The sequence below is a fragment of the Protobothrops mucrosquamatus genome, unplaced genomic scaffold (assembly GCF_001527695.2).
Source record: "Protobothrops mucrosquamatus isolate PMUCROS unplaced genomic scaffold, P.Mucros_1.0 scaffold2078, whole genome shotgun sequence".
Lineage (NCBI taxonomy): Eukaryota > Metazoa > Chordata > Lepidosauria > Squamata > Viperidae > Protobothrops > Protobothrops mucrosquamatus.
Window position 1 is genome coordinate 23,084 of NW_015388182.1, and position 23,331 is coordinate 46,414.

Here is a 23,331-nt window from a genome sequence, read left to right on the forward strand (position 1 = left end):
AGAGGGAGTCAAGCTATTCTCCAAGGTGCCTGAAGGCAGGACGAGAAGCAATGGGTGGAAACTGATCAAGGAGAGAAGCAACCTAGAACTAAGGAGAAACTTCCTGACAGTTAGAACAATTAACCAATGGAACAACCTGCCTCTAGAAGTGGTGAATGCTCCAACACTGGAAGTTTTTAAGAAGAGACTGGACAGCCGTTTGTCTGAAATGGTGTAGGGTTCCTGCCTGGGCAGGGGGTTGGACTCGATGACCTCCAAGGTCCTTCCAACTTTATTATTATTATTATTATTATTATTATTATTATTATTATTATTATTATTATTATTATTATTATTATTATTATTATTATTATTATTATTATTATTATTATATTTCTGTAACTTTGCTCACTTTTCCCAACATAGCCAAAAGGCAATGCAAAAACAAAACAAACAAAAAACAAAATTGTATATATAAGGGACTTACTTATTTGTCAGTGTTCTATATTCTCCTATTTTAGTTGCTAAATCAATGATTTGTTCAACTACTTCCCAGCAAATTTCATAATGATTCTTATAGCGAGCCTCAGCTCTTTCAGCAGCAAGTTTTGCATGCAGTTGTTTTTCTCTAAGGGCCTGTTCTGCGAGTTCAATTTTTTCTTGTTTTGCAAGGGCCTAAAAGGAGATGGGAGAAAAATGGTCAATTTCCTCAAATTGATAAGACAAGAAGTGAAATTATCTAAACCTTGCGGTCATTATTAATAGTACACATACATACAATCTTATATAAATGGTCTCGTGAAGGAATGTCACCTTGAGAAGTCAAGGATTTAGAGACCAGCAATACCTTTTCTTAGGATCATGCGAGAGTTGAAAAAGGATTCTGGGATAGAATACCAATGTTTTAGAGAATGCAGACACATACTATGTTTGTGCCTCACCGTCTTTTTGGAATTAAATCCAAACATCCAAACACTGCACACCCTTAGCAAAAAATTCCAGTTCAGAAATGGATTATATCAGCTCCAGATTAAACACTGGTATTAATTTAATATCCACTGAACACCTGCAACATTTGAATAAGTATTGGAGCATCTTCAGAATCTGATGATATGAAGAGTATCAACACGAGTGTTGCAACATAAGCTTTGCTCCTTATACATATGTGTGCAACATCATGGTGCACATCTGCATCTGCCACGGATGTCCACTATAAGCATTTTTGTTCACTTAATAGCTATGATGCAAGTCAGATCCTCAGCCGTAGATCTCTTTAAGAATCCAGTCAGGCATTATTTGTTCTATTTTGTAACAGCAAGGAAAGCAATCAGTGCAGTCCATCAGATTTGCATGAACATAAAGAATTTGGAGAAGAGGGACATACTATCAAATTTGTATCTTGCAAACCAATGTGCCTGCGCAAAGGCAGGTATGAACTATTTTCATCCTCTGAAAGGACTGGAGCAGGCAAGCCTCAAAATGTTCTTTGATTGGACTTTCCTCCATTTTCGTCCACTAATCATCTCCCTTTCATGAAATACATTGTTCAACCAGTATGTTAACCCATTTATTCCACTGTTACTAAAGTTAGAATTCTGCTAACTATATCAGGTGACAGAAGAGCATGATGATCAGTCAACTGTTATTCTGTTAATGCTTTGATTTGACCTCTTCAAATATGCATAAATGTAAGGACTAAATGAGGACACTTCCTTCTGATTCTATAGCTTCCTATGTATATAAGTCTCTCTGGCACACAAGGGAATTGTGGCCTCTAGTGGATGTTCCTATCATTTCAAAGTAAAGTTCTGGTGGCCTCAAAAGGACCATTTATAAGGGGCTACACTTTATTACAACTACATACAGGTAGACCTCAACTTACAACAGTTCATTTAGTGACCGTTCAAAATTACAACAGCACTGAAAAAAGTGACTTATGTCCATTTTTCACACTTATAACCTTTGTACCAACCCCATGATCATGTGATCACAATTCAGATGCTTGGCATACATATGACCCTTGCTGTGTCCCAAAGTCACATAATCACATTTTGCAACCTTTTGACAAGCAAAATCAAGGGGGAAGCCAGATTCACTTAAGAACCGTGTTACTAACTTGGTTCATATTTATGACAGTTGCAGTGTCCTGAGGTCATGCGATCAGCTTTTGCAACCTTCTGACAAAGTCAATGGGGAAGCCAGATTCACTTAACTTATCAACTGCAGCGATTCACTTAACAACTGTGGCAAGAAAGGTCAAAATTCACTTAACAAATGTCTTACTTAACAACAGAAATGTTGGGCTCAATTGTAGTCATAAGTCGAGGACTACCTACAGTATATGTGGAAGTGAATCTTTGGTGAACACTGTCAATCAAATCTTTCATCCTCTTTGAAGGATGAAAAAGTTAACTTTTCCCAGAAGAATGGAAGAATAGCGCAAGCTTCATAAACATTGTCCAGCAATCTTCTCGTACTAGGTATATTTCATTCTTTGGGCTAGCCGCGAGGGCTACTATTGCTGCATTGCAGAAAACTCTTCTAGCTGCCATCAAATCAATGTTGGCATTTTTGCAAGTTCAGTAGTATTAATATAGACAGGCATATTGAAAGTCTGGTGCTGAGATTCAACTCCTGGGAATAAGCTTGACTGAACTTAAAAAGCAATCAGTTTGCTTTTTTTCTTCCTAAACGATGGGGGGGGGGAATATTGGACCAATACTGGACCCCACATTTCTTCAAGACAAAGAAATATAGAAGTAAATGCATGCTAGAGATGTTTAAAAATTAAAAATAAATAAAACTGTAAGGGTTTAGAGCAGTGGCTCTCAACCTTCCTAATGCCGCGACCCTTTAATACAGTTCCTCATGTTGTGGTGACGCCCAACCCTAAGGGCTCTCCAAGCGCGCACCGACGCCACCCACTCACCCGCCACGCCCGGGGCTCAGCGCACCTCACCTGTCTGCGCTTCACTTCCGAAGGTCGCCGGCCTGCCCGGCTCCAGCTGGCCGGGGAGGGGGGGCAGGAAGGCCGCTCTGCCGGCTCCGCCCAGCCTGGTTGGAGAAGCACCCAGGCGGGGAGAGGGAGAGCGAGAGCCAAGAGGGCGACAGCGCCGGCAGAGCTTAGTTCAGCCTCCTCCATGGAAAGGGCCGCGAAGCAGCGCAGCCTCCCTTAGGAGATGCTCGACGGAAACGAATCCGGCGCTGCAATGGCCCCCAGCTCGAAGCCGTGCAGAGACGGATAGAGGAGCGGTGTCTCGGTTCCTAAGACCATCGGAAATAAGTGTTTTCCGATGGTCTTAGGCGACCCCTGTGAAAGGGTCATTCGACCCCCAAAGGGGTCGCGACCCACAGATTGAGAACCACTGGTTTAGAGGAAGACTTCAACTTACAACTGTTTGACGTTATTATGAACCCGAACTTGAAGTTCTGATGGTTGCCTACCCATGGTCATGTGACTGAACTTTGGGCGCTTGGCAACATGGCTGCATTTATGGCCATTTGCTATGTCTCATGGTCACATAATCACATTCTCTGGTGGTTTTGCTAAAACCCAGCACTTAGGGAGGGAAATGCAAAAAAGAAAAATATAGTAACAAAGAAGACAATAATGAATATCTACCTCCTCCCTATCAAGAGCTTCTTGAAATTCTTTGAGGCGTCTTTCCTCAAACTGCTTTTCTCTGTAAATTCTGTTTTGCCACAGGACTTCTTTCTCATGCCTCACATGCATAAGTTGAACAGCTATTCTCCGCTCTTGCTGGGACTGTCTCATAAGTCGGTTGATAAGCTGCTCTTCTCTATAGGCCTCCTAAAATAGTAAAGAAACCAATAAGAGTGACATAATGTACAGCTTTGGCTGGAAACTGGGAGACCATGAGGGTAGCCCCACTTTAGGCACAAAGCCTATTAGGTGACTTTGGGTAGTCACTGAGAGGGGTTTACTTTCAGGTAAATATGAAAAAAAAGTTGCATAGTATCATCAGTTGACCTCTTGTCGGGTTAATTAGCTTCGGTTTATTTCAAGGGCTTGTGGATAAAGAGATTAAAGGTATTGCTAAAAGTACTAGTAAAAATGGATGATTGGCCATCAGCAATTCTTAGTCTCAATAGTCCTGATGCACTCATAAAATCAAAGTATCATCTAGCAAGTTGCTGTAATTTTAATTTTGAAGAATTTGCCCTGTATTTCATTTTTAGTTTTTTACAATTTGAGATTTTGTGCTTTAGTATTATGCTAGTTTTTTTAAAAAAAAATCTACCACTACGTTTAACATTTAAGTCTGATCAGGAAGTCAAAAAATGTTCTTATTATTTTCACTACTAAAGTTACAATTTACTTCATTCTCCAAGCAGGTTTCATAATAGCTTTTACTTTTCATGTCTTTTCAAACGGGTTAATTTACAACAGTATCAATGCCTCATCTAAACATCAGAAGGCAGCGTATCTAACTCACTTCTTGTGCTTCATGAGCTATGAGTTGCTCCCTTAACATCTTTCGCCTTCTCTTCTCCCGTTGTTCTCGAGCAAAGGTATCCTCCTCAAGACGTTTCTGAATTTTCCTAATATATTCATCATCTGAGTAGGTGTTCAGTAGGTCAGTAATGGCTGGTTTTGCTGTAGCTAGTTCTTGTGCCTGCTTTATCGCACTCATCATACTAAGAAAATAATATGGGTCATCTGGTGTTACAGGTTTTACACAAAGAATGAAAGAAACTGTTTCTTATCTGTTGCTTTATATTGCATTATATTATTATTACTATTATATATTTTTCTTTTATATTTTATATTGTAATAGAATATTTACAACACCATCAATGCACATAGAGATAGTCCTCGACTTACATCTGTAACTGAGTCTGGCAATTACAGTCACTAAATTGTGAGTCATAAAACAGGTAACCACATGACCAGGCCCATTTTTACTTTTTTGTGGCAGTTGTTAAGCGAGCCCATTATTCACTATGGGTGATTTTTGTGGGAAACATGAAGTAAAGACCAATTTCTGACAAAAATGTAAATTGTGGTCATTTGACTGCCAAATGCCGCAAACAGCCATCATTTTGGCCATGTGCCCAAAATGCGGTCAAATGATCTTGGAGGGAGGGCAGCCTCAGAACTTAAGAAGCTGGCTGTACATATTTTGTTGGGGGGGCAGGGGTCTTTTGTAACTTTGACCGATCGCCAAGTGATCGGTCATAAGTCAAGGACTACCTAACTACACTTCAAAATATCACAAGAATAGGATGGCTTTGGAATCTTTCCATTTTTTTGCAAATAGCCTGGCTACTTCTTGAACAGGAGATAAACCTATACATTCTTCACTGTCCTGATTTATATCTTTCCCACATCTAGCTCTCACAAAAAAAACCAAAAAAAAAAACCACCCTTGCCTTTAACTCTAAAACCAGTTTCCATGGCAACTATCAAGCAATAAGTCCCAAGCTGGATTAAGACTTGAGGATTTAATTCCTTTAAACCCATAATCTCATTATCCTAATTTTCTTCTCTGATGGAGGATAGGAAACAAAAGAAAAACAGTAAAAGAGAGACAACTTGTGTGTCCCAAGCTTTGAGATCTTTGTGGGCACTGTCCTTCCTTTCATCAATCTTCTCTTTTGTGTGCCAAACTGGGGATAACAAGTTAAATATCACAAGACTGCTCTTCTATTAAGACGGCATATTTTGGTAGAGATCTCACTCTACTTTTGGGATCAACATCTTTGTAAAAATAAAACTGTCAGGCCATATTACGTATAAGTAGAATCATGGGGAGAAGAATGAAGTTACTAACAATGTCTCCAACATCATTTCTTCCCTGTGCACTTCGTACCATTAAGTGCCCCAGAGTGATTTAAGGTTTTCCATAATCTATTGAAGTCAGTTCTCTCCAAAATATTAACTGAAAGGTTTTACCCTATCTTCACCCCCATGAGACAATCAGCATTTCTCCAGTAGCAATTTATGGCTTCTTCTATAGTTGTCCAACTTTTGTTATGCCAAACTAATAAGGACAGGGTTTATATTGCATTAGAGATGGCTGGGTGAGGCCAAGTTATTGGTAGTAAACTAGCTGATTAATGAAGTATATGCTGACATTTCAACTGTGTGGAGAAATATAAAGTATTCCCAGTGAAAAATGAAATTATGCATGATAGCTTATCTATCCAGCATTTATGTCAGTACAGTACTACAAATACAGCATATTTAATCACCTACATGACTGAAACAAAAGCTTATTAATAAAATGTCTGGCTAATGAGAGCGTGTTTCTATTTCCACACAGTCCAGCAGAAAAACAGAGCAAAATTTACTAAAAGTAACATTACCTCTCAGTGAGTTTGGCAGGCATAACAGCCTCTTTCCTCATTTGTTTTTCGAAGTTCCTAATTTCAGTGTATGTGATCTAGAAAAAAAAGTAAGCATTTTTAACTCATTTCCTTCTGTTTAATTCTTTATGGCATCCCATTACAAATTAACAAGATGTTCAAAGCACAAATGCACTGTGCCATGGGGTTTCTGTGTTCAAGGTGGGGTTGTGCCAGTAAGCTTAGTAAAGCGCATCGGAGCTTCATTAAGTTATGTTATACATGAGCTGTATGAGTCTGATGGTATTACAAACTTTTAAGTGATTAGATGAGAACCAAAGAAAAGATTTCTGTAAATGCATTGGTTTAATTTGTATTGTACCAATTAATTACTGTTCGTGTTTAAGCAGACAAGTGAAATAAGCAAATAAAACAATAGCCATATAAACAAATGGAACAATTAACAATAGTTAACTAAAATATGTTTAATTATTAAGAGTTTACAATATCCCCATACCTCTTCTTCCTGAACAGAAAAGATTCAAGACCTTGAGCTCTTTACTACTTTTTTCCCCCCACAGGAGTGTTCAGTTGGGTAGATTACAAAAAGCAAGATGGTGGCTGCAGTTGCATGATTGAAGGCCCACCCATTTTTATGAGCTCACTTTTACATTCCATACACTGACAGTTTTGCTTCCAAGAGCAGCTTTTCTCCCTAACAAATGCAGTGCCAGCAGGGCAAACAGGATCGCAACAATTCCAGATAAGAACTTCCATACATTGTCTCAACGAGATCCCACTAAAACAAGTGAATACAATAAAATGTGGCATGGTCACCCAAATAATATGAGTTTTGCCATATATATGGCACTGTAAAATCAGGGGGCTGTGTCTGTTCTGCTGTCTTAGGAACAGTGCATGTTATCCTCAAAACATTTTTGAAGGAAAGGGAAAGAAGACGGAGGACAGCAGATTTGTACTGGATTTTAACATGGCAGTACGGTAAATTCTAACAATCTTTTTCAGTCTGTGGGTAACTTCTAGATCTAACCGGCATCTCCAAGGGGAAAATTATGGATGTGACATTGCTGGAGCGAACAGGGATACATTTTTGGAAGAGTATGTTTGTTGTTTGGGGTTCAGTGGTATTAAGCAACAAAATGAGTGACTCTACAAGGTTTAAAGTTTATTTTGCCCCCAAATCCATCCAACCCCCACTAAAAGCCTGAAAAAATTCAGCCCTGATGATTCCAAGGACCATAAATGGAGTGGTGGGGGGGGGGGGGCTATGCAGTCTGCTGATTACTTACCCATAAAATATATGAACTATTACTTTTAGCAATCTTTAAAGTGATTCTAAATAAGGATTCCTCAGCTAAATTCTGAAAAAACACCTTTCTCTAGATTTATATTTACTCCTGTCTAACTGAAGGGATATGTATGGGTTATGACTGTTCCTTCCTGCATATTTATTATGAAGAAAAAGGGGTGAATTTCCAATTCTGAATCTTAATGATCTGAATCCCAGTTATATATAGCTACTACAGCATTTTTCCTCATTTGCACCTAACTACCTTACAAAGTCCTTATGATAATGCCGTATCTCATTCCCACCTATACACAATGCATTGTAAAGTGTCCTTATCTGCTCCACTGTTAAAGTATTATTTTCCCATTAAATACTCAACAAACTCTGGCAGTGTTATGTGGGTGTAGTCTAGAGACGTCATTGATCATTTTGTGGGGTTGCAATGAGGTGACTTGCAGAGAGTGAGATTAACTCAACGCCTGTTGTTATTTTAGCAGGCAGGGACACTCTCTTTTCCCTTGAACTTCTGAACGCTGTAATCTGAGGCCAATCTACTTTGGCAGGGGGAAAATCAGGTTCTTTCAGATTAGCTGATCCCCTGTAGCTGCCAGGTCTCTGAACCTAACCCTAGAACCAGATGATCTTGACTCTTCCCTGGTCCCATTTCCTTCTCCCATCAAGGAGAGAGATTGGTGGATAAATTCCTGCTGGCAGATGACATTTAGAGGAGGGGAAGGAAACAAAGCTGGGGAAACTACTCAGCCTTGTCTTTAATGTACCCTGAATATCGTAAATAATGACAGCTCCTGTTCCTAGCATCATGCCTTTGGTATGATAGGGATGTCCCGTGAGCAGAGCAAATGTTATACCAGGATATTTTCCCATTGGCTTAACAACTGGTGGAAGGCCTTTTAATTTGGTTCTCAGGAAAAAATATCTGATTATCTATTTCACTGTTACTAGCACTGTTTTGAAGATTCTTTTCCATGTATATGGTGGTATCTGAAGGCAGGAGGCCATCAAAACAGGAAAAACAGCATTTGTGGCAGCACAATAGAAGTCTTGCCCTTTTGTACATGTGTACAATGTCAGCACATACAGAATTGCCATCTTTCCTGTTTTAACTCCCTCTGCATATGCTATTTCATGCATAAGCTTATCAGACGCCATTATTATTAACAAAGTATAATGCTGCACAATGAAATACTTCTGTTTTAAAATGAACGCGTTTATATTAAGATTCAGGATAATCAAAATATGTAGTACATGCTGTTGCTTATGCATTCTTTAAATAACTATAAAATCTCGTAACTTACGTCTGCTTCCTTTTTCTTCTTCTGCAGTTTTTGGTCTTCAATCGCTTTGTCAGTATGCTGTGGCAATGGTTTTGGAATCTGGATAACTGCTGCTTGAATCTTGGCCATGATTTCATTCTGCCTGCGTTTTTCTACAATTTTCTACATATTCAAAGGGGAAAGATAGTAAATTGTTTTAAATTGGTTACTAAATAAATCTTAATCACATGGAAGTATTTTTAAAAATCCTTTCTCACTCCTGTGGCGATATGTGTCTTCCTCACTTTTGGGTCCCCTCCCAGACGACTTGGAATTTGAGAGTTCTGTGCAGTCTTAATTATTCGTAGCACTGCACTCTTCTGGACAGAGACATTACTCCTGGGATCTGTTGGAGCCACTCTCCCAGCTTAGGAGTCACAGTCCTGAATACTCCTGTCGCCACTGGAACCACTTTGGCCTTTACTTTCGATATTCCTTCTAATTTTTCCTTTAGTCCTGGTATTTCTCTATCTTCTCCTACTTCTTTTTCCTGATGTTGCTGTCACTTGGCACTGCTACATCTATCACCACTATTGTCTTCTGGTCCTTGTCTACCAGTACGATGTCTGGTTAATTGGACAGTACCTGCTGTCTGCTGGATCTGGAAATCCCGCAGAATTTCAGTCCTCCTGTTCTCCAGTATCTTCTGTGGGATCTCCCATCTGGACTTGCCCATATACTATGCCAATGTTCCTGTACATGATGCCAGCTACTTGGTTATGCCATTCAGTTTATGCTGCTCCTCTCTTCATGTAGTGGATTGTTTTTGAGACCTTTCTACATACTTCCTGTCTAGGGGGACTCCTGCTTCTATGGATCTGGTGCTTTGTGCCTGTTCTTGTGCTGCTGTGATCAGTACCACAGTGCTGTTTTTTAGTCTGGCTCTTTGTAATCACTGGTAGGATTTTCTAACGTCTATTACCTCAGCTATCTATCAATGGTACATCTTATTTAGTCTTGTTTTGCCTTGGGACTTCTTCTGCTTGATCTTCCTTCCATATCTGCTGCTGCCTCAGACATTTCTCTAAACAGCTCATCTTTGGGTGTCATCTTACTGATGCACTTCTGGACGTTCTGAGTTTTGTCCAGGAAAGTGGCGTTAACACTCACCAGACTCACTCTTATTTATTTATTTATTTATTATTATTTAAATTTATATACCGCCCTATCTCCCTTACGGGACTCAGGGCGGTGAACAGGCAATAATAAAAATCACAGTAAATATTACATAAAAGCCTACTCTAAAATATAAAACCCCTAACAAAACCCAATCAAAACTACGCCAGGCCGGCCACATGGAACAGATGACTTTTCAGGGCTCGGCGAAAGAGGCGCAGGTCCGCAATTGTACGTAGGTCGGGGGGCAGGTCATTCCAGAGGGCAGGAGCTGCCACAGAGAAGGCTCTCCCCTTGGGGGTCGCCAGCCGGCATTGGCTGGCCGACGGTACCCTAAGGAGGCCCTCTCTGTGGGAGCGGACTGGTCGAAGGGAGATATTCATTCATTCATTCATTCATTCAATATGACTCTCTCACATACTGAATAATTTAAAATATTATCCTTTATCACATTAAAAACTCTGTAAGATTCCACCTGGTTCAGTGCTCTTTCCCCTCTTATTCAACATCAACATGAAGCTGCTGGATAAGATTGTCCATTGCCATGGGGTGTATTGCTGATATCCTACCCCAGTGCCTGGAGCCTAAGGGACCCAGACAGAGAACAACAGGTTTTAGCTGAACCTTGGCAAGATTGAGTGGTTCTGGGTTTTAGAGACTATCCCATCTTTGGTGCTGCACAGGGTTATTCTGCCCCAAATAGGCCCAATACATAACTTGTGGGTTTTCCTAGACATCCAACTCCTGCTCAAAGAGCAGGTGACAGTCACGTCTGGGGTGCTTTTGCACAGCTTCCCATTGTGCCCCTTCCTGGATTGGGAGGATCTGATCACAATCACTCATGTGCATAGCTGTTATATGTGAAGACATCCAGTACCTCCCATAACCAGTGATAATTTAAAGTGTATCTGGGTGTATCTCTTGATGCATAAATCTATGTGCATGCTAACTCAAAATAATCAAGTGTAGATAATACAATTCACTCGCCTTTTAATGGCATAGAATACAATCTTAACCCAAAGGTGCTTTTTCAAAAGGCAACTGGACTCTGTTTTTGCTTGAAAATGTTTTGCTTCTTATCCAAGAAGCTTTTTCAGTTCAGAACTCTTCAAGCAAAAAGAAAGAAAGTCCAATTGCCTTTTGAAAAAGCACCCTTGGGACAACTATGACTGGATGACTGAGAATCTCCACAGACAATACAATCTTAACTACTTTGCTGAAGCCTCTATATACACCATTCTTTCCCATCTTGAGTCCTTCAGATGCATAAAAGCTGCAAGTTCTAGAAGGCCCAATCAGCCAAACAATTTTTTGAAAAATTCTGGGACAGGTTATTTTGCCATGTTTGGAGGGCATGAGAGTGATGGAAGCCAAGCTATAAGGACCAATTTAGTAATACACCTGGCCTTTGCTTAAATACAAAGCAGGAAATAAGGGTATTGTGGAGCTGGGTCAGAGAAAACTCACCCTTTCAACTTCTTCAACCTTTTTTTCCTCCTGGATCTGTTTGGCTTGCTGTTGTTTCACTAATTGCATGCCAACTATCTTACTTTCCAGGATCTTGGCTTTGTTTTGAAAGCTGTCTGAAATCTGTTGGAGTGAGAGGTCTGCCTGGCGTGGTACTAGTGTTTTGAGTCTCTGAAATGAAATGAGACAGATATATAAATGCAAACATATACTGTATATCAGGGGTCCTCAACCTTGGCAACTTTAAGACTTGTGGCAAAAGCTGGCTGAGGAATTCTGGGAGTTGAAGTCCACAAGTCTTAAAGTTGCCAAGGTTGAGGACCCCTGCTTGTATATGACATAGGAAGAAGCATAAGAATCTTGTTTGTCCTGGATTGGTGCATTTAATCCATTCTAGAGTAGCTCATCTGTGCTTCCGTTTCCTAAGAGAACTTTTACTGGAAAAGACCAGGGGTTAAGACATGCATAGGGGAATTCATTTTTTTCATAAGGTCTCATTGCTTGTGATGCACCTCTTCATATTGCTTTTTACTGAAGTAAGGTGGCCCTACAGGCACTACCAGGAGCTGTTTCCTAAGCAGTCAAACCTAGAAAATACGGTGGCTGATTTAATAATTTAAGGGGATCTTCCAAACAGCTTTTTTGTGCTGCAAAGTATCTCGTCTGAAGGATCGTTACAACCATATTAATTATATGGTTCTTCCATATGGTAGCTTCTAGATGTCTTGGAGTATGGTTCACATTATTCTCACCAGTATCATTAGTCATGCAGATGGTGAATTCCGGGAATTATAACCAATACATTATGAAGATACTTGGACTTGCAGTGAATATGTCGATGAGGTAACAGATTGGAAAAGTCTACATTGATCATCAATAATTCTCAAGGATTATTGTAAACTAGAATTCTTTTATCTCTATTTGGAGATGTTGGACAGTATTTGGCATTTTAATTCTCTAGTTTTATTTTTTTCTCTTTCTAATTACAGGAACCTGATAACTTTTATCAATACTCCAGGAACCTTCAATTGGATTATAATAATTTTTTTTAGTAACTGCTTGTTTTAGAGTCCAGGTTAGCTCAAGCAAAGTATATAATACAGCAAAAGAAAAAAAAAGATTTCAACTGTAAACTTGGCCTGAAAGATGCAGTCCTTGACTTATAACCATTTATTTAGTGATCATTCAAAGTTACAATGGGACAGAAAAGAATGACTTATGACAATTTTTCACACTTGTAACTGTTGCAGCATCCCCATGGTCACATGATCAAAATTCGGACACTTGGCAAGTGGCATGTATTTGTAAAGTGTCCCAGGGTCATGTGATCACCTTTTGCAGACTTCTTATAAGCAAAGTCAATGTGAACCCAGATTAACTTAACAACCATGTCACTAAATTAATAACTGTAGTGATTCACTTAACGATTGTGGCAATAAAGGTCATAAAATGAGGCAAAACTCAACAACTGTCTTGCTTAGCAATGGAAATTTTGGACTCAATTTTGGCTGTAAATTGAGGACTAGCTATAAGCTTAACAGATTTTTGCCTTGATAGTGAGAGTACAACATGCTTAGAGGGAATAATAATGTATGTGAAGTGAGGAAACATACGTTCTGAAAAATATATAGTACTGCTCTCTTTACTTAATTTTCTGGGCCTATGGCCTAGCTTCAACTTTACAAGATAAGAAATACAGGCCCTCACACAACAGCTCATTGTTTTAAAACTGAAAGTGTAATGTGCTGTGAAGATATCTATTGGGAGAAGATAAATCAAAGAATTAGACTGTAATTAAAGTACCAGTTTTCTCCAGTGAACCAGTATGACGGGAAACAACTCTGAGAATTTCCCAGAGGTTTAAGCCAATGGTACTATGAATCTCCATATGAATCAACACTGTGGAACTTGTTTAGTTCAGTGGAAAGCCTTGTATGTGCTCCCATTCTTCATATGTGCAATAAAATGGACCCAGAGTATTGTTGCAAATTACTTAATAGAGGTGCCTACCTTCTGCAGTTTGGCAGTAATTAATCCATTTTTTTTAAAGTAATCACTTAAATTTCTGTAAGGAGTTGGGTTTTTTGAATTTGCAACAGCATAGATTTTAAGAATGCAAAAACAACTTACTTTGGGCCTGTCACTCCCTCTCAGCCTAACCCACTTAGTATAGTTGTTGTGATAAAAATAGGAGGCAGGAATACTATATAAGGTCTGTTCGCCACCTTCGCCTTAGGTGCAATTCCAACTGAAGCATCACTTGAACACCATTGGCATTGACATTAGATACTATCAGTCAATTGCAAAAGGCAATTTTACTTGGAACAGCTTACATCCTGCAACAATAACTTTAACACTATCAAACAGCAGTATCTGCCTGTGCCAGGTCCTTGGGAAGGCTCGATAGGTAGATAAAAATACCAAATCCAATCCAAACATCTGGACTGCATGTTGAACTATAATAATATGTGTCAGACACTTTCAGGAGTGGAATACAATATAAGCACTATTAATTAACAATTAAAGCAGTGCACTCTCGACATCTGGATGAGGTGACCTAAAGAGGATTTTGTGTCCTTGTACTGTATTTTCATTTGATCCTCACTCATTCCTAAAAGAAGTAAATAGGAAAGCAATGCTTTACTGACAGAAATTCACCAGTAAGAAAGGTGTCCTAACGTAAACAAACTCACCTCACGATATATTTCGGTTCCTACACCTTTAAGCTTTGCATGAGCTGAAGGTCGCATTGCATCCATGGCAACTCCAGTGAGCCCTGCTTTTTTCTTTTTCTCTAGGGCCACATACAATTGGTACACAAGTTTAATAGCAGCTCCATGCTGCTCTGTCATGATGTTTCGGGCTACATTTTGGTCAAACTGTACACCCAGAAGTTGAAGGGTCGGCTCCATGCGAGAAAAGTTGTTAAGTTTTGCATTGGCAAGCCTGTAGAGACAATATAAAAAAGTCTAAATATGTAGAATATGTATGTTCTCTTGTGAGTTCATATGCAAGCCTAACACCCTTCAGTAAGCCCCATGTGGTAAGGCAACAATGGAACCAAACAAAGTCAGAACTCATAAACATGCTTGGTTTTCAGCTTTAATCCCACTAAAATCTATGGTCTTCAATCTAATCTTAATTGCTTTACAATCAATTGCTATACAAATCATTGGAGTTTGACAAGTTTAAGTGGCAAATCCTAGCCAAACTGACTTAAAAATCTAGGTAGAATTAGAATTAGAACTCACTGTTTGGAGTGGACTGGACTACCAAGAAATATTACGGTTGTAAACTAGAATAAGTTTAGAAGTCAGTACCAAACAATACTGTGCTCCTGCCATGAAAATTACATGATTTTCTCCATGTAGTCATCAGAAATCTAGTGTGACTCAAGATACTTTATTTTTATACAATATAATAATTTATTTGCACACCATGAACTTGGTCAACAAGTCCAAGGTCCATCAAGACTACTGTCCATATCTCCAAGCTAATTCATATAGGAATCTAAAAGCAGAATAGAATCTTGCCACTGCATCTAAAAGTGACATAAGCAGTCATACTGCTTCTGAAATTGGCTACTGTGACTAGTTATCTGGTGACACAAGTGAACATTTTGTTAATCTATCACTTCTTAGTATCATATGAAAACCAGTATTATATGAAAATCTGCAAACTGTGAAATGCAAATCATCATCTTGCTATTGGGCTTGACATCAGAAATTAACATTGTCAAGCACCTCCTGAATTTCATAACTGAATCCAACCACTGCATAATCCTCATGCTGTTCTCCTTACTGGGGCTGCTTGTTCACTTGATGTCTCCAACCAAGCAATGGCAAGAATACAAAGAGTACCAAGCTCTACTCTTTTGGTATTCTCTCTTTATATACTGGTGGAAATATCTTGCAGCATGGGTGGAGAATTTATTGCCTTCCAGATGTTACTACGCTTCAAGCCCTGTTACGCTATCCAAAATTGCCAAAGTACAGTTTATCTGCCCTGCATCACTCTCACCAAAAGTAGTTTGTAAAGTTAGTCTCTGCAATGCAAAGGCAAAGGCCTAGAGACAGTTCACAAAAGTGTTTTCTTTCAAAGAAGAAGCAGTTATATGGAAAAAAAATTGGCCATTTCTAACTTGCTGGTTCCTTGCAGATCACAGCCATCTCTGTGATAATTCTGGGGACATGAGTATAAACAAGATATTCTTTTTGTAATTTTTAACAACCATTGGTCATTCTGGCTATGGATGCAGATTATTGTAGTTCAGAAAAGGAGACCACACAGTCCTTTTCTGTTTCAGTGGGAAACTGACTGAGCAATGGTAAACATGGGAATAAGGGAAAGTTTCTATATAAAAAGTGGGAAAGGGAATTGCAAATTCCCATCCTGTTCTCCAATACAAGGAAGTGTTAACTGAACCTACTGTAATTTAGTTATGATATAGTATACAGTAAATCAGAACATTATTAGAACAGTATTGATACTACTCACCTGCTTTGTGAAAACTGATCAAAATCTTCCTGAAGTTCATACTTGTTTAGAAGTTCTCCGATGAGATAACCAGAGGAAAATTCTCGGGCGAAAGATTCTGCATCTGATTTAATTTCCAAAGGAAAAAGGAAAGTATTTTGTTTATAAGTTGCAGTTATTTGCATTTGATACATAATCATTCATTATAATGATGTACAGTATATCAACCCAATTTATTTTCAATGGATTTCTATGGCTTGATTGATGTTTTTATTTCTGTTCGCTGTCTAGAATTCCCAGGCATATGGGCATCTATATACATTTATTAAATAAATACATAAAATATAGCTCATCAATAAACAATGGTTCGTTTGTCACCATGTTAACATAGAATCAGATTTCTCTGAATCTTCCAATAGATTTATGGAAATAGCTAAGTGAAGAAGTTAATTATGAATTCTCTAATCTGAGATGAATTGCATAATCTACCTCACCAACTTTTGCTGATCAAATTGTGACCAAAGTAGCCAAATTACAAAGTAGTTTTCAGACTTAAAAGATTCTGTTACTGTAGTTACAATAAAGTAGAATTAACTCGTTTGGTCATGTTTCCTGTCTGGTTTACCATGGAAAGCTGACATCACCACATTCTGAAGAATACATATTTTTATTTTATATTATATTATTTTTTGTTATTTGTAGTATCTTAACCTTATTTGAATAATTTATATTTATTTCTCATTGCCATTTTTATTATTAACTTTTATTTGGAAGGAGTTATATATGATGTATCAAAGGTCAGTCCCCATAAAGTAGTTACAACTAATATTAGTTAATATTTTTCCCAAAGAAAATGTTATTTAGGAATCTTCAAATGTCATGTGTCAAATAAGAAAGGAAGTATTTAGAAGAAAATGACAACCAATTCAAATATTAAAATTAATTTGTATCGTATCCATGGACTCTGATTTTGTATAACAACAATTTTTTTAAAAAACTGTTTTTCTTCAGTTGAGGATGCTATGGCACTAAGATTGTGTTTCACATACTATACTGCAGACATGTCAAACACAAGGCCCGGGGGTCGGATGTGGCCCGCAAAGTGGTTTCATGCGGCTCGCGAAGCCATCCTGGAAACAGTGAGGGAATGGACCCCGCTGCCTTAGCTCTGGCCCAGGCTGGCTGGGAGCCAATGTACAATTTTGTGGTGGCCATCTATGCTGAAACACATTCAGTCTTAGCTCCACAAGGCCGTCTAGAAACAGCGAGGAACCAGTCTCTGCCGCGTCAGCCCACACCCCCTGGGTGCATGCTGGGGAGGTGTCACCCTTTGTGAGGAATGAAGAAATGGACCATGCCTTGGCGCTTGCCCCGGTCCCACCCCCTTCTGCCAGAGACCCTCAGATATGTCCCACTCCTGCCCAATCTCCCACAGGCACCCTTGACGCGAACGATATAGAGCTGGCCATGCTCACCCAGTAGGCCACACCCAGTGCATCCACGCCTACCAGTAGGCTGCACCCACCCTGGCCACACCCACCCGGCCCCCCAAGGGCAATCGCAATGCTGATGCGGCCCTCAATGAAATTGAGTTTGACACCCCTGCTATACTGTATTATATGCTATAGTACTAAAACTCTCCTATTTGCTTGTGTATAGCCTTTAATTGGGCAAAATGATGGGCAACAATTTTTGAACCAAAATACCTCAAATGGGCAAACAGAATGAATCCAAAATTGAAATTTGGCAAATTTCATGAAATATTTTATGACATAAAAATTATGATAGAACAGTTTTTGATTTAATACAAAATGTAATAAAACATTTCCTGGGCTGATATTTGACTGTGCTAGATATTTTAACATGGGCTATTTCCAAGGCAGATACATCTCTGAATATATCCCAACTTTTCGAGTGAAGGCAGTACATTAGAAATTCTGTCATTGTTAAAGGCATTGAGGAATCTGGTATGGAAATATCTGTGATCTAACAGGTCATGGGTTGTCCATGGACAGTTTACAAACAATGGATGCAATCCATGGCCCTGGGGGATCAACTTAATTTCTAATCCTAATTTTTCAGCCTGCTTGCAAAATCTGATTTAAGTAATAACAAATACTAAAAATCAGTGGTACAGCTTCTTGCAGGTTTGAACAAAGAAATAAAAGTAAAATTGTGGTATAAGCCTGAAGTGAGCCTAACACCAGTAAACAAAGGACCTTTCCCGAAAGAAAACACAAAATCACTGCCCTGTGAACTAAAGTGAATAGAACATTGGTTCTTCTGCTTCTCCTCAGGAGGATTTCATCTCCAGTGTGGGTGAAACTCTGCTCCGGAGGGAAAGCATTTGTAGCTAAAACATTAGGAACTATGGAATAAACAGATACCTACAAGGACTGACTGTCCTCTGGAGTCCTTATTAATTGAGAGAACGTAACCATAGTGCATCCCTTGAATCTATAAAAGCGTCCTGGGTAACCAAAATCCTTTCCTTGTTTTCTTATGGGAATTTCAAATATGTAACTGGATTGCTCAGAAGGAATACCATCCAAAGGCTTTTCACGTAAGAAGCTCTGTCTCCAAACTCTTGTAGAGATTTGTTTCCTTAAGTCAGAAGTGTAAAAATCATGGCTTCTCAGCAATTCTTCTGTGGTATCCAGATTGTTCCCCATCTCTTAAAGTGGGCATGACCAAAATGGTTACTTTAAGTAGAATTTAGGCCAAATGGGTGACATTAGCAGCATTTTCACCTTTTCTTGAGAGAGTCCTCATCCCACTCACTTTTGATATACAGCCTTCAACATACCACAGAAAGCCCTGAAGCTACAGTAATGGAATATTTACATTCCTGATTCAATAGTGAAACAGAGACTTAAATCAGTGGCTACAAAAGCAAACACACTCAACAGGCATCTGAACAGGCATTCTGGAAATTCAATGTTAAGTAACTCAAGGCTATCTTAAGCATTAAGCATCATTCAAACTATGCAACCCACATCATTAATTCAGGATTACCAAAAGAGGGCATGCCACACAATTTTTAAAGGTTTAGACAATCAACTGTATGAATAATTACAATCAGCATACATTTATATATGAATAAAAATACCTCTAAGGAAAAACAAGCATTATTCTTTTATTGTGCTTAGATGTGTCATAATAGGTGCTACCTGAACAATTTTCCAGTGCAAAATAATTGGAAGAACAGGTTGCCCACTCAGTTTTGCAAGCAAGACTGTACAAAAATGTTTCTAAAAGATAGTCTTGATTAATCTCTTCATAAATGGGTGGTAAGTCAATTACAACTCTAACTGGATTAGAAGTATGGCTCTTATTAACAAACCAGAAGTTAAGTATATTTTTAACTATTTGATGCAGAAAACATTGTGATGCTTGCTTGAGTTAGTATTTCAGAGATAGACACCTATGAAACCTGGAACATCAGTTTGCAACTGCTACTGCTGGTTAACATCAAACATTATGCTATCTCAATGCAGCACCAAAAGAAGCCTGTTCCTGATCTGAAAAGTGCTAAGCAAATGCTAAGCAAGATTCTGATTCCCTTTTTGAAAATTTATCATTCTAAGCTGTTAAAAGTAATTAAAGTTGCTAAGAGTTGGGCAGTGTATAAATGTAATAAATTATTATTAATTAAAGTGGAATTTCTTCTTCCAAAGTTGGTCACATATCAACAGCAGGGCTTTTTATATGCTAATAACTCCACTGGATAGAGGAGGAGGCTTAAATATAGTATAATATAGAGCTGGAAGAAAATCCATCTCCATTTTATACTAAATTGAAAGTCATGTTCTTTACTAAGATGCCTACAAGCCACAACAGACAACTAATTATAAGTTACAGTGTGAGAGGATAGATGTTGCAAATTGCTTCAACCTGTTTTTCAAGCTTTGAACTCCTATAAGGAGCAATCTAATCACATCATACACAAAGAAGTACTGGAAACATTTGAGCTTCTTTTTTTCCCCATTTATGGAAACTGTCCACAAAATCTTCAAAGGCAGGGGTCTGAAGGTTGTTAAGTATAAAGGTTAGATTGTTAGGAGACAGCCAGTCAAAACCTATACCAGGGGTCTTCAAACTTGGCCCTTTTATGACTTGTGGACTTCAACGCCCAGAATTCCTCAGCAGGCACGCTGGCTGAGGAATTCTGGGAGTTGAAGTCCACAAGTCATAAAAGGGCCAAGTTTGAAGACCCCTGAGCTACACAATACAAGTAGTCCTCGACTTACAACTGGTGGTTTAATGTCCATTCAGTGTTACAACAACCTCAGAAAGAGTGCTTTGCAGCCTGTAAAGCACTTCCTAATGTTGTAAACCAGGGATGTCAAACTGCCGGCCCACAGGCCGGACGCGTCATCCCAAAACTGTGCCCACCCCATTGCCGGCAATGGAGAAAAAGCTCCGATACGTCGCGCGACGTCACATGACGTCGCAAGTTTAACATGCCTGTTGTAAACCTTTGCACAAAAACCCTGGTCATGCGATCCTGATCTGGTTGCTTGACAACCTGTCTGTAAGTGCTACCAGTTGCCAAACAATCATGTGATTGTCCTTTGCAATTTCCTCTTGTGGCTTCCCCAGAATGTCAATGGGAAAGCTGGCAGGGAAGGTTGCAAGCTGCTGTCGCCTGCCAAGAGAACTTCCTTTCATCCCTGGCAGCTGACTGAAAAGAGCTGCCTATTGAGGGGAGCAGAAGGGAATTCCTTCGGTGGGGTGCAAAAACAGAGCTCAGATCCTAATGATTTGCTCTGTTTCTGCACCTCACAGAAGGAATTCCCTTCTGTATGCATTGGAGAGATGACATTCTTTGGCAGGAAGCTCTTTCTGCAAATCCCTAAAGATGAGAGGGAGCTAAAATAAAAGAAGAGAGACGCCATGATAAGGTAAGCAGTTCAAGATGCTTTGGGTATCCCTGACAGACCCAGTGCAGGCCACATGCAAGTGTCTCTCACTCAGGGACACTCAGGGACTGCTTGGATTTCAGCAGGGAAGATTTTCATTTCCTGAGTGGAGCCTCCAAGGGTCTCTCCTTATCCTGAGGAATCACACACTCCTTACATGGGACTCTGTCCACTTAATGACTTAATGATCTGTGCAATCACTTAACACAACTGGGAGTGTCGGGATTGTGATCCACTTTACTTAGCAACCAAGATTTTGGGCTCAATTATGGTTGTAAGTTGAGGACTACTTGTAGTCTATTTAGTTCATTGCTATCTCTTCCGGGCCTTAGGTGGAAAAAGAGCAAATTCCTATTTACTGGAATTGCATCTTTGGCTTAACTGTAATGATATATTCAATATAAATTTGAAGCCTTCTTTTATACAATTGTTTTTTCCACTTCAGGAATAATTATAAAAATGACAATTTCTCACTGATTTCTTTACTAGTAGTAGAAACAAAATAAGCAGCCATAAATGTCATCTAAATTTGGAAACCCAGATTTGGATTCTGACGGATATTTATTGTTGTGAATGTTTTGCAAAACAGTGACTGGGAGGACTTGTCATAGATACTTTACGAAGCATCTATTTCAAATAGCATTTCTTGATTGTGTACTCTTACCTGACCCCTTGTACTGTACCACTGCATTTTGGATTCGAATAAGGCAGCTGCATTTTTTTCCTGGGATTATGCAGCTTTTCCTGGGATTATGCAGCTGCCTTTCTTCCCCAGAAAAGGCCATATTTGGTTTAAAGAATCGCAGACAAATGGGTCCCTGTGCACTATAGCAATACACAGCCCTACGCTTATACTTTTTCTGCTTTTTTCAAGACAGGTGGACACATTTCTAAACAAAACACTGGCTACAGATAGCTCTCTTTTTCAAGATCCAGGAAAGTTCAGGAATGGCTCAGTGAGTTAACAACTGACTGGCTGATTTTGGGCCAGTCACCCTCTCTCTCAGCCTAGCCTACCTCACAGGACTGTTGTGGGGAAAATAGGAGGAAGATGGATATTTGGAATGTTTGCTGCTTTGAATTACTTATAAAAATAATAAAAATGGGATATAAATAAATGATTATTCTGGAGGATAGTGTTTTGCTTTGTGGCAAGTCAGCTCCCCATTTTTTAAGTTGAAATATATTTTAAAGAATATAAAAATTCAGGTGCAGTAGATAAATTGCCAAGTAGCCAGGGAGGTATGTCCAGGCACACTGGCCCTCTGGGTGGTACAAATAGGGACCCCAGGCCTCAGATAATTGGTAGAGCATATAGAGATCCAGCAGTCATTAAATCACCATTGTCTTTTTTTAAAAAAAAATTCTGCAAAGAATCCTTTCTGCAAATTCAGAGAGCCTATCAAAATAGTCAACGTGAAGTTTGTAGAAAAAGTTAACCCATGAGCTTATTTTAAATAATTGGAAAATACAGTACAAAGTAACTGTGTGGAAACACGGTCCAATATTTTTATTGTCATAAAGCACTGCCACTAAAAATAGTTGTTTTCAATTCTAAGGTATCTCCAATGTACTGCCATTAAATACGTTTTGCTCTCCGTCATCAAAAGTGAAGACTTCAAAAGTTTCCAGGAGCTTAATGCCAAACTTAAAAATCTATACGGTTGCTAGATGTTGGCATATAATCCATTATTCAATTCCAACACCACCAACGTGCACAGCTTTCTCCTCAAATGTACCTCATATTATTTTCTAATCTATTATTTTTTTTTTAAATCTTCCCTTGCAGCAGATAAAGGGCAGGCAGAAGTGTCAACCCAGACACCCGTTTTCCAAGGCTGTGGCAAAGCAAAATACCAAAAACAGCATGATGGAGATCGCAGTGCCTCTGAGCATATCCAAAATATCATGCACTTTGGTGCTTCTCCCACCCTGAGTGAAGTGGGGCTCGGTTTCCAGAAAAAAGACACGGTCTGCTTTTGAGACAAGCTGGAAAAAAAAAATATGAATCTTCCCTCCTGTTGGAGGAGCCTGCTGGGAACCAGTGGGGTAGGGGCGACGCCCCTCGCCTAGGCCTCAAAGCAAGGGCACCCCGCTTCCTTGGACTCACCCACGGTCCGCGAGAGCTTCACTTCCCGATTCAGCCAATCGCACAGAATGCCAGTCATGGCCGCGAGCGGCCGCAGTTCCGCGCCCTTTCCCCGCTTGGCTCGAGACCTGCTCGAGCCACACTCCGCGTCCCGTCACCACGGCAACCAGCCCTTTCCCGCCAGCAGGGCTAAAAGACGCTGCCCGCCGAGCAGCACCGGGAGAATAATGTGAGTTTGCGCAGACGAACCAAATTGGCTCTGCTGAGCCCGGAGAAGGTAACCAAGGTCCTGCTTGAGAAGCTGGGGGGAACGCAGTTTGTGGGTGAGAG

The 23,331-nt window shown here is 39.5% G+C and overlaps 1 protein-coding gene across 1 annotated transcript in view; it reads right to left on the reverse strand.

Annotated features, from left to right (window-relative positions):
• The window catches only part of SPEF2 (sperm flagellar 2), a gene marked incomplete at its 3' end in the record, with an annotated part of 46,019 nt that extends 22,893 nt beyond the window's left edge, over positions 1-23,126 (reverse strand). The window contains exons 1-9 of the mRNA XM_015824013.1: positions 23,023-23,126; positions 16,012-16,114; positions 14,208-14,460; positions 11,515-11,685; positions 8,914-9,054; positions 6,310-6,386; positions 4,437-4,638; positions 3,602-3,790; positions 467-654 (exon numbers count right to left, since the gene is read on the reverse strand). Of these exons, the coding sequence (XP_015679499.1) occupies positions 467-654; positions 3,602-3,790; positions 4,437-4,638; positions 6,310-6,386; positions 8,914-9,054; positions 11,515-11,685; positions 14,208-14,460; positions 16,012-16,114; positions 23,023-23,080 (1,382 nt within the window). The remainder of the gene's footprint in view (positions 1-466; positions 655-3,601; positions 3,791-4,436; positions 4,639-6,309; positions 6,387-8,913; positions 9,055-11,514; positions 11,686-14,207; positions 14,461-16,011; positions 16,115-23,022) is intronic.
• Between the last annotated feature and the right edge of the window lie 205 nt (positions 23,127-23,331).